The sequence below is a fragment of the Polypterus senegalus genome, chromosome 2 (genome assembly GCF_016835505.1).
Source record: "Polypterus senegalus isolate Bchr_013 chromosome 2, ASM1683550v1, whole genome shotgun sequence".
Taxonomy (NCBI): domain Eukaryota; kingdom Metazoa; phylum Chordata; class Cladistia; order Polypteriformes; family Polypteridae; genus Polypterus; species Polypterus senegalus.
Genome location: NC_053155.1, coordinates 97,448,510 through 97,461,025, shown reverse-complemented (window position 1 = coordinate 97,461,025; position 12,516 = coordinate 97,448,510). Strand labels below are relative to the sequence as shown.

Sequence of the window (12,516 nt, the reverse complement as noted above, 5' to 3'; positions counted from 1 at the left end):
TTATGTCTTTAGGATGCGTGAGGAAAACCAGAGTACGTGTAGACAAAAACAAGTAATTACCATATGGACAATAATTTGGTATGGGATTTGAACATAAGATGCTGGGTCCATTATGTTGTGATGCTAATCACTATATTTCAGTGCTACTTCAGCTACGGTTGTACTTGCAAACTTAATTAAGTTGTTACTTCCATTTTTATCTGCATTATTATAAAATGTAACCCGAATTAGATGGTCTTGAGCAAACCCCCAAATCCAAATGAAACCAATTTATTTAAAAGAAAGGGATTTATTGAAACAAAACACAACAGACAAAGGAGCAGGTACTTGAAACAATAGCATAAACCAGGGGGAAAATATTAAATCTATGCATCTGTTCGAGACTAACTAAACAATAGGTTATCCTGTATCTCTGGTGGGGTGGCTGACTTACTTGCCTACCTTAAAGGAATAGTCCATCTAATAATTATATATTTTTATATGTTACTTACCCCATGTAGTTTACAGTGATGGGCAAGAAAATTTTGAATCTCATGTTTTCATGCAGAATGGAGAGGAAAATGTTTATGATATAATTTTACAACTGAAATTGATGACAAAAATGTTCATGGAAAATATAATCCTTCATTAATCCACATGTCAGTTATCTAGCTACATACTACAAAGTGTGCAAAACACATATATTTTTTGGCAAAATACTGTTAAATGGATACTTATGGAATTTTTAACGCACATCTTAAACAGGAAAATGCATTCCCATAATACTATGTTTTTAAATTGAAGATAAGACTCTTCCATGTCCCCAAAGTGTGTGATTTTAACAAACTCTCTAAACCCTCCAGTGATTGTGTTATATCCAGCTCATACTGTAATTGTTTTCAACTGATTATTGTGTTAGCTATGTAAACAAACTCCCCTTTTGTAGTATGATAGCTGAGTAGGAAAACCAGTGAGTGTCTTTTCAGCATTTACAAGGTTAACCCACCTACTGCTGCTAAAACTGAGCAATTTGCTGTTGCCAGAAATATAACTTTCTCAAATTTCCCTACAAAGTTGTTCAATTGATATAAAAGCCCTGAAACCTAATATGCATCTACATTTTAGTTTCAGGAACTATTTTTTTTTATTATAACCATTTTGTCCTTGACAGTTTTCAATGAAACTATTACTGATGCAGAATTTTTGTGTAAACTGAGACATACCAGATAAATTAATATAATTTTGTAAATGTACCATGTCAAAAATCTTTTGCTCTTGCCCCAATAGGAATACCTCCACATATTGACACCCACTCAGCCTTTGAAGATGTTATTATTTCGTTGAGTCTTGGAGCAAAGGTAGGTGTAATTGTTTTATGCGTGACTGAGTGTGGATTTTGTAGTGCTTGAAACCCTTCAGCTGGAGCTTCTTATTCATCTGAGCTTCAAAAGAAACTTGGGGGTGCGGGATGTAATGACTTTTGTGTAATTCACTTGGCAAATACTGCATAAGAGTATAACAATCGAGCAAACAACAGAGGATTCAGAATAGTACACAACATTCCTTTGGTTCCAGACAACAGCCTGTAAGCTAATTTCTTCTTAATTGTATACCTATCCCCTGGTTCTTCTGACTTGGTTTTCACAAGAAAGTACTTCTAATAGGGTCTAGTAACAGAGATGAATTTTCTGTAGGAAAAAAAAATCATCTTCTCTGTTTTAAGAACATCTTAGTTTATGTTTTTAATAAACTGTGTTTTAAAAGTTTTAGCTCTTCTATTTGAAAGTGGGAGAATGTTTTCTGCTCCTCTTTCTGTTATGTTATTGTAACCATTTTTTAGCATCTTCTGCCTTAGATGAGCTTTTGTTAGTTGATGAACTGTGCAGTGTTTTCTCTGATTCCCATTTCAGTGAGCTCAAAATATTTAAATTAAATGCCAGCTTTTTTTTTTTTTTAAGCTATCATGATAGAAATATTTTGATTGAACCCTTTTTGAGTTTGCATTTAGATTATCCTGGTGAATTTTCCCACTACTAATGTTTTTATTTGTAAAAGCAGTTTATCACTTGAAAATCAGTTTAATTCTTGTTGCATTGTAGTAAGATATTATTATTGGGTGCAGTGGTTGGTTGGGGTTGGCCACATTGATCGGGACTCGAGGAGGCTTGTTTTTAACTTTGATTAATTTCTAATTTTGTATTACAAGCATTTACAATTTTAGCCTCTTTTCAGTGTTTATCTTAAAGTGGCTGCCATTATCCTAACGTACTGGGTTTGCTTATTATATAACGTTTTAGAAACATATAAATATAAATTTTTGCTAAGTTATGATTTTTAATCAGACCAATTAGAAATACTGTCAAAATATTTAATTTAAATGCTAACAGACCTGAGCGATGATTGCATTGAGTATGTATTGGTTTCAAGGTGTTTAAAAATATTTTAAATGCATAAGGCAGACCTGTTGCCATCACCTCCTACAACAGATGTCACCAGATCTGACTGAATTATTAGTATTTTATCAACTGGAATCAAAACAATCAATTTTAGACTATAACTTAAATTCAATACTACATTAATTTCCAGTATACTTTGCAGAGCTCTTGAAAATCTTTGGTTCAGATGTTCAATACCTGTGCGATGAGCTGGAAAACTTGCACCATCATCCTCTTGAAAAAAGTTACCTTTAGTTGATATGTTTGAGCAGTACACAAACAAATTTTTTTTCTTGTTAGCGATGAAAAACAAATAATGTTGATATCTATTGTGTGTAGTAATACAATGTGATATTTTTTAGGTTTTGGAAGAATATGATTTTGTTGTATTTTGCTTTATCTGCTAGTAAGTATACTGCCTATTCCATTTGTTTGCTGTATTAGGACATAGCACAGCTCTTTTGTTAGTGCAGTGTCTGTTTGGAGATTGCATCTTTTACCACAATCCAAAACATGTATGCTAGGGTAATTGATGATGCTAAAGTTGCCCGTTGTGAGTTAGTGTGGTTATTTTATATTCAGTATGTTCTGCAATTTTCTAGTGCTCCATGTTGGATTGCTTATGGCAAAGTCTTCAGCCACCTGAGACCCAATGGTTGAATGAAGCTAGCTCAGGTAGTGGATGAATAGATAGACAAAGAAATTCAGTTCTGCCAATTACATCCATCCTTTTCTTTGACCACCCTTGGGATTATCCTTCACTGCAGCCTGATTTTCACATTTTCACAGAATTACTGGAGTCCTATTGTTTTGCCACACAATTTTGTTATCAACCATTAGGCTTTATGGAATCAGTTTTTCATGCATTTTCTTGAGGCATCATTAATGTTAAGCATACTTGCTTAGTTACTCAGTGTGTCCTTTTTGATCAGTATGTTGAAGCAGTGCCAGAGTGACTGAAGTATACAGCAAGAGAGAGGCAAATTAGTAAGTTCTTCTGTTTCTCATAAACTGCAATTTGGGAAGCCCAGTGACTGACAGTGATTTTATCAACAGCATTATCTCCTGTAAATTCCACAACAGAATACAGACAGCACATTAGAAGAGCTGAAGCACCATAGGCTACCCGTTTAATATTAGGTGTAAGGTTTTGTTGGTCTTGAAAATAATTATTCATGTGGAGTTAACATTGTCACGACTCATGTCTGTGTTTGCTTAAAAAGGTGACTTCTTCCTGATATTAGAACATTAGAAAAATTTAAAGGAGAACGGGCCATTCAGCCCAACAAAGCTCATCAGTCTTATCCACTTAGTGTTTCCAATTGCGGAAGAATTCCTGTTCCTGTTGCAGTTTTATATTTTGGAAGAACATGGCAAAGATGGGAGCTGAGTTGGTGTTTTGATTGCATTAAGTATCCTTTGACCGTTCAAGGTCTTCCTGTCTGAGGGTGGAAGGAGAATTGAGTAAGCCACTGTGTAACCTCTGTCTCATTCCCCATGTGCTGTTTACATTAAATCTTAGGGAAAAAGCTCACTTTGCTTGTGCATGTGACACTTCTATATTTTTAACCACCTACAAATGTTTTCTGATTCTCTACCACATGAAATTCAAAAACTGCTCATTGTTTAAAATGCACATTGTTATCCATTTGTATTTGGGACAATGATTGTTGTGAGGTATTTGACAGCAAACAAGACATTTAAAATTAACCATAAATAACTTCCAGACATTTTGTTTAATTAGGTATTGGAAGTCTTTCTGGAAATTTCTGATTTAGTACTCTATTTGAAAAGTCCTAACAGCAAAGAACAGAGAGATAAAATATCATAAGGCATTCTAGGACAGGGGATAATGCACAGGTACATACAGATAAGAAAGTCTGAAACTTCAGGCTGCTTGACAAACTATAGTTCCATGTGGAGACTTTTTAGTACTGATTAGCAAACATAATAATCGTATTAAAAACTGGTGTGTTTGTTCATTCTTCTTTCACAAAGTTTACTTTGACAGTGTGTGAGAGAGAATGCTAGTTACTTGGAAAGTTAAGCACCATCTTTGATGGTCTTATGCATGATCGTCAAAATCTGTTAATTACTATAGTGTTTAATAAATATTTCCTAATGAAGAACGAAGGAGAAATAAAGGTACTATGCATAAAGAATTATTTAAAATATGTCAGTTTTAACTTTCAAGAGAGTAATAGATTCTGCAGTGATTCAGCTGCCTAACTCAGCTGCTTATGAGTCCTTAGTTAATTAAAAATCATCTGTTATTTCTGATAGTGATATTTTTAAATCTTCCCATGGCATTTAGTTTCTTTTGCAGTTGAAATTTTTACTAATTCGCCATTTAGTGCCAGAAAAAGAGCAATCAAGAGGAATCCTGACTATATTTTGACTCAGTTGAACAACAGGGGAATTAATGAAATATTCACAAAAAATAAATGTTCTTCTGTATGTTGGTTCATTTATTACTTAAGTCACATAGTCACAGAAGGTGTTAATTGTATTGGCAAGATCTCAATTCCATGGTTCCCATTTGTTAGGATCCTGTAATAGGAAAAATACATGCTAGTCTGTCTTATATTGCCCATATGTTTTTCAGCTGACCTGTCTAGGTCATGTGCAGCAGTGAGAGTGCTATTGTTTTATACTTAGTACACTTAGGATGCTTTGGTTCTTCTTGTAATGTAATGTAATCAGTTTCTGACCCAGAACATTGTCCCCTTTCTGACTATTGCCTCATGCTGTTTCAACGTAGGATGCGGTTCATCTCATATCCAGGGGTTATAGACCAACATGTTTCTGATTTGAACGATTAAATCTTAAATATGTACTAGGTTATTTGAATAACTTGGTATTTAAAGAGTAGCCTTCTTTATGAAACAGGAAAACACTAAATTCAGATGCACATATACAGTATATTGTAATAATGCAGCTTGGTAATGCTTTGAATAAAAGCATTGTCTAAGCAAAAAAATAACTGCTTTGACTCAAATTATGATGATAAGAATATGACTCGAAATGTTATTGATATTTTTTATGGTGCCAGCCATTATTGAAGCAGTAATTTATTAACTGCTGTGGCTACCCCAAGGATCAGTTTTTGCAATAAAATTTGATATGTAGAATGGTTTACATTTTTATTTTAGTTTATTTTTTGAGTTTAAAATATTAATTTTATCAGTAATTTTTACATGCAGTCTTGGTTGCTTTTTATTTATACTCTTACCATTATTGATTATGACTATTAAGGACATTCTGCCTGCATTCATGGATGCTGCAGAGAACCATAGATATTCTCAATGCTTGTACCCTACTTCATTATATTGTGTGTTCAAGAGAAACTATTATTTAAGGAGTGCAGCTACTGCTTTTTGTAGAACTTATATAAGCATTTCCTATTCTTTATACATTAATGATTTCATTATCTTAAAGGGTACCATTTTTCCATGCATTTGCTACTATAATTATGTTAAAAATAAATCAAAGAAATGTGTTCATCTAGTACTGTGAAAGGTGCAAAATTTTTTTTATCTGTGCTCGTAATATAGATAGAGAGCAGCAGCATGATATAGTGACTATCTCCTTTTGCAAAAGGATTCAGGTTATGGGAGCATACGTAACTGCACACAAGTAAAGTGTATGTCATATAAACTAATTTGTATTTTCTATTCAAGAAAATAAAGTTCTGCATTTCAATGTATGCTTGTTTGTCAAAGCTCTGCACTGTGGTGGCATGTTGCTTGTAAATGTACATACAAGTAAGAATTTCATTGTACAGTAATCTGTATATGCAATATTGCTACTGCTGCTGCAGGCTTTTTGGGTTTTGTGTGGGATACCCTCCTGCTGAAAATATACTAACTGTCCCGTTTATTAGTAACTCCTACCCAATACTGACTTTTTCACCCCTTTCTTTTCAACACCGTGAATTTGTTTGCGTATGGACTCAAGAGTTTGTCAGAAATATGGCATAAGAATCAGCTGCCATATTTATAGCAGCATGTTCCATAAATCTTGTAAATTAGTTGCTTGTGGATTTTGGCAAATGAATAGGTCATTCTTTCTTATCACTTAGATGTGTAATTGGCTTCAAATTGGGTATCTGGGGACTGGGAAGGGAACTGCATCAAGCTAATTAATTTTCTGTATTCTTGGAGCTTCTCCAGAACTTTTCTTAACCTTATGACATAGAGCTTTCTCCTGCTGGAAAAGCCCATTTGCAGATGGCTATTCTGCTGTCATGAGGGAGTGCACATCAATTGCTGTTCTATTGCAATTAATTATTGCCTCTACTTGTATAAAGGGAGCCAATAGGTGCCACTAAAACACACCACATGCCATTATATCATCCCAAACCTTCTGCATTCTCGACATCCAGCAGTTGTGAATCAGCAGGAAAGTTTTCCATTGTCTAGTGTTTATGTTCCTTACCTCGCTATAACCACATCTTGTTTTTAGTTGACAAGAGTTAAACTCCATTTAATTGTTGGCTGCCATACCCCCTGATATCCCTGATTATCCCTGATAAGAACTGCTTGGTTTTTTTGGCACTACTGCTGTGCTCAGCTGTCATGCACTTAATGAGCAGACTATTAGGAACAATATTGTAATACTGGGTAGAGCCTTGGCAAAATGTTGGAGTCATTCCTTTAAGGTTCTGTGTCATTTCTGCAGATTTTCAGATAGACATTCATTCATCCTCCTGTCCTACCACATCCAAAAGGTGTTCTATTGTATTAAGATTCAGTGACATGGAGGGCCACTGAAGAGCTCTGAACACATTTTCAAGTTCGTGAAACCAGTTTGAAATTACTTTTGCTTTGTGACAATAGTGCATTATCATGGTGGAAATAGCCATTACAAAATGAGTAAATTATGGCCGTGAAGGGATATACAGTACCTGGTCAGCAACAATACTCAAATAAGATGTGGTATTCAAACAATGATTGATTGGTGTTAATGGGCCCAGAGTGTACCAAGAAATCATACCCCACATAATTACACCACCATGACCTGCCTAAACTATTTACACAAGGCAGGTTGGGTGCATGGATTCATGCTGCTGGCACCAAATTCTGACCTTACAATCAGTTTACTTCAAGAGAAATTGAGGTTCAACAGACTAGGTGATCCTGTGCTCACTGCAGCCTCAGCTTTCTGTTCTTGTCTGACAGGAGTGGAACCCAACATGTTCTTCTGTTGTTGCAGCCCATCCACCTCAAGGTTCAACATGTTGTGCATTCTGAGATGCTTTTCTGCTCACCACAGCTGTACAGAGTGGTTATCTGAGTTACTGTAGCCTTTCTGCCAGCTCAAAGCAGTCTGGCCATTCTCCTCAGACCTCTCTTATCAACAAGGTGTTTCAGTCTACAGAACTGCTTCTCACTGGAAGTTTTCTGTTTTTCTGCACAATTCCTAGTAACCACTAGACTGTTGTGAGTGAAAATGCCATAAGTAACAAAAATACTCAAAACAGCTTGCCAACAATCCTGCCACAGTTAAAAGTCCAGAGATCACATTTTTGTGGTGTTTGATATGAACATGAACTGAAACTCCTGACATGTATCTGTGTAACTTTATGCATTATGCTGCTGCCAAATGATTAACTGATTAGATAATTGCATAAATAAGCAGGTGTACAGGTGTTTGTAATAATTTGCTCAGTGAATGTATGAGTATGTGCTTGTCTATACAAGTCTCATCATTCTTCAGCTTATATTAATAGCCATTTTCCAATCAAAGGACAAATACCAGCTGTATTTTGGTTGTCAGGTTCTCAAATCAACTGGCTTGCTGTTCCTGGTATATTCAGGCAGTCATTTCTAGTGCCAAGAACCAGCCTTGACAAAAGGCAATTAGGTCTTTATCTTTTCTTATTCTCCCCTTAAATTTCACGTCCATGAACTCCTTCTGCCTGCAATTGATTGAGCAGATATTGAAATTAAGAAGACATATGTTCCAAATAAGAATATCAACTCCAGTGGAACCTCGGTTCACGACCATAATTCGTTCCAAAACTCTGGTCATGAACCGAAGTAATTTCCCACATAGGATTGTATGTAAATACAATTAATCCGTTCCAGACCATACGAACTGTATGTAAATATATATTTTTTTAAGTTATTAAGCACAAATATAGTTAATTATACCATAGAATGCATAGCGTAATAGTAAACTAAATGTAAAAACATTGAATAACACTGAGAAAACCTTGAACAACAGAGAAAACTAACACTGCAAGAGTTTGCGCTATAGCGCTACGAACCACTCATTAAAAACACTCAATTTAATAAACCACCAAAAAAGTAACATTGGAACAATGTACGTTACGAACCGATCGCTGTAAACAGCAGTGAAATAGAGGTTAAAATCCAACAGAAAAAAGTCTTCATTAAGTGCAACGAGGTTAAAACAATGCTCGGATCTGTCTCTTTAAAAACAAGTCTGGTGCATTCTTTAACTGCCTTCTCGTCCTTATGAGTCCAGCCGTCTCTCTCTCTCTTGTGTGTGTCTCTCTCGCGTGCATGTGTGTGTGTGTGTCAGTGTGTCTCTCTAGCACGCCTGTGTGTGTGTGTCTCTCTCGCACATGCCTGTGTGTGTGTGTGTGTCTTTCTCACGCACCTGTGTGTGTCTCTCTCTCGTGCACGCCTGTGTGTGTGTGTGTGTGTGTGTGTCTCTGTGTGTCTCTCTCTCTCTTATGCGTGTGTGCCTGCCTGCCTGTCTGTCTGTCTCTCTCGCTGCACAGGGAATGCACAGGGAGAGACTGAACACGTGTGGAAATCATCGGCACGCACAAACTGAAAGGGAAGCTGGCTTATTCATATACCGAGTCTGTGGTCGTGAACAGATGCAAAAGTTTGGCGAACTTTCTGGTCGTAAACCGATTTGTACGTGTTCCGAGATGTTCATGAACCGAGGTTCCACTGTACATAGTTAAGACTGTTCTAGACTGGCTGATATGCAAATTGGACATTTACTGCAATATGCAAGTAGAAATGCATTGGAATGTGATTTTTATTAATCAACAAGTTATCTATATAGATGGATAAATAGAATCTATATTATATAGATCTCATAGGTGCCCAGTTTTTAAAAACAGTTGTCTTGTTCTTGTTTTTTAGATGGATATATTTGAATGTATATTAACACCATCATCCAGTCTTCAAGTATAAAATATTTGTGAGTAATTCATAAAACTGAAATCCATTGAGAGTAACCTAATGCCTCTCAACTTTTGCTCAACAAGAGTGCTCAGTCCAGATGGTATCATTCTTTCCTTTGTTGATGTGTATTTCAGAATTATAAGATATCCTAAGTAACTATATTATTTTACATTTCTCAGTTTTAATAACTGTAAAAGCCAAAAAAAATCACTTGATATATGCAACTTAAGTTGTAGCTATTTTGGTAGTAAAGTAATTGAAAAAAAGTTTTATTTTAAAATTAATAAAAAAGTAAATTTAAGAATTTGTGAATTTTGTTTAAATTATTTTTTGTATTCTGCATTTTTGTTAAAGTAAGCATAAAAATATTTTAGCACATACTTGGTTTCCACAAGTAAGACAGGTTTTCACTCAAAGTATAATAATGCTTACTTTTTATAAGTAAATGAAGGTAAGAAGTTAACAAAAAGAGGACTCATTGTAGATGTAGTGGGTAGAAAACTGAAGAAAAGCACCATTTCAATTAACAGTTTAGCTTATTAGTCAGTTTTGAAGAAAAGCACCATTTCAATTAACAGTTTAGCTCATTAGTCAGTTTTAAGTTTTACAAATGTTTTGGCAACATCTTAGTACTTTTTTAATGCTATTGCTTCACTGGGTTTGAATCCTGAATTATCCATGAGGTGTTTGCATGTTTTCCGTTTCCTAACAAAGTGAATGTGGGTCACTGAACCATTGGTCTCGATCTAAGATTTTGCTCTTTGGTGGTTACTGGCCAGGCGCTGCTTCTGAACTGCAAATGATTAACCTTTTGGCGATAAAGTCTCAAAGAACCGGTTTGCATCACAGACAACAATAGTAGATCTCCCATTTCCTTGTGAATAGTATAGATAATAACCTGCACAGGGCATCTCCCTCTATGCCCACACTCCTACACACTGCCAGACATTTAGTGTATTTCACCTGACCACACAGAATGAGTCTGGTTCATGGCACCACTTGTCTCCATTTAGGAATTTATTCTGTAGTAGCATGCGTCCATATCTGCAATGTTGGGGTAAGCTCTCTTCCATCTCCACCCCTCCAATGCAAGCTGTCAGATGGTACAGGTAGTTTGATGTCACTACAAAATGCCCGCCAAAGTATGTTATTTGGAACATCACTTCCTTTATTATGACACTTTTGCTTTATTGATATTGTGAATGTTAATGGACTTGAATAAAATAAAACTAAAAAAGTTGCTCATTATTCATATTTGGTGTTGTTTAAGTGGAGGCATTAGGAAAGGGAAGCTAGCATTTTAAAGATTAGCCAATGACAGAATTAGAGCTTTTCTTTTATTTTTGCAACAGATCCTTATTTTTTCTTTTTGTTAGATTATTGACTACATTTCTTTGAAGTATCTGCCAAACTTAATCAGAATAATATTGATGAGTGTTGGTTTCCGTTAAAACTTGACACACTGTGTCATGTCTCGCTTCACTTCATTGCACCACTCTAGAAGTAATTGGCTTAGAGAAGATGGATGTGCAGAACCCTGTTAAGTAATATGATAAGAATATGTGTTCTTTTTCCAAAATTCCTGTGTATTGGGAAATGTGTAGATTTACTAGACCCAAGCATCTTCACGTTCTAAACTACTGTATTAAACTCTATTATGCTTACATTGTAAAGAAAACATTCACTAACTTTGCCATCATTAAATATACAATCTTTCTTTAGAATAAAAAACACTTTGCAAGTATGATTTTTTTTAGATTCAGTAACATGTTTTTGCAACTTTCCATTTTAATAATTTATTGCAGATCTTTGTTTTTCTACATAAAAATAACAATTCTCTGGTTCAGATAACCATTTTTCCTCATTGAACTCTAAATAGCATCAAAAAAGATGCTAAAAGAAAAGCACACAATAAAATTTGGTGAAAGAAGATATGGAAAAAGTGAACAGGAAATTTTAGTTTTCAGAGTAACATTTTTAATATACTGATGATACAGCAGTAGTGGGCTTTTAAAGTCTGACCCCTCATTCCAGGAATGCTGTATCTTAACAGTGAAACATCTAATGTTATGTATTAATGCTCTGATAATTTAGTCAAGGTAAATAAAAAAACAAACAAGAAATATTATAGACTATAGAAGATGTCATACCCTCAGAAATTAAAGGGGAATTACTGTAGTTGTGTGAATCACATCGTTGAAGCATTTGGAAATCCAAGTAGATGGTCAGTTGAGGTCTTATGATTGTGTCCTGTTATTTTTCTTGAATAAACAGAATGGCTTCAGTGTTAAGAAATATTCAATGAATTACCCCTGCTTGCTCACAAAAGTTGTATTACAATGCAATATAAATCAGAAAGCAGAGTAATCTTGGTTGATCAGGAATCATTAGGACAACAATATGTAGTCCTTGTCCTAACAAAACTTAATCAAACCTGGTCTGGTGCGCTATAAATCCATTTTTGGTAGTATACCATGATGAATTCTGTAAAATGAACAGGAAACTTGTACAATATGAGATCATTTACCCATCAGTAGATAAGTAATTAAATAACGAAGAAAAGTGAAAAATAAAACAGTAATGGAATGAAAGGTGCTCGATAAATGTAATTTATTATTATTATTATTATTATTATTATAATAAATCTAATACTGTATGTAAAATTTGAAGTTGACAGACTGACTCACTCCCTTCCTCCTCAACAAAAACACTATTTCCTTTTCAGTCAAAAAGCTGAAATTTGTCAGGATTGTATATTTAGGCCAATAGATACAGTATCTTTTAAGAAAGGACATTTTGATATATCAATATTTAGGGTTAATCCTCGCATCCACCCCCAACAGAAATACTAAATACTCTAAAATCTCAAAAATACCTTAATGAATTTGGTTGAGCCTTGGTGTCAATATAGAAAAAAAATTATCCAACAGAAG

At 34.9% G+C, this 12,516-nt stretch overlaps 1 protein-coding gene across 2 annotated transcripts in view; it reads left to right on the top strand.

Moving 5' to 3' along the window:
• The window catches only part of alkbh8 (alkB homolog 8, tRNA methyltransferase), a 72,561-nt gene that overhangs the window by 34,971 nt on the left and 25,074 nt on the right, over window positions 1-12,516 (top strand). For both annotated transcript variants that reach the window (XM_039744200.1, XM_039744201.1), the window contains exon 6: window positions 1,267-1,337. In XM_039744200.1, coding sequence (XP_039600134.1) covers window positions 1,267-1,337 — 71 coding nt within the window. The remainder of the gene's footprint in view (window positions 1-1,266; window positions 1,338-12,516) is intronic.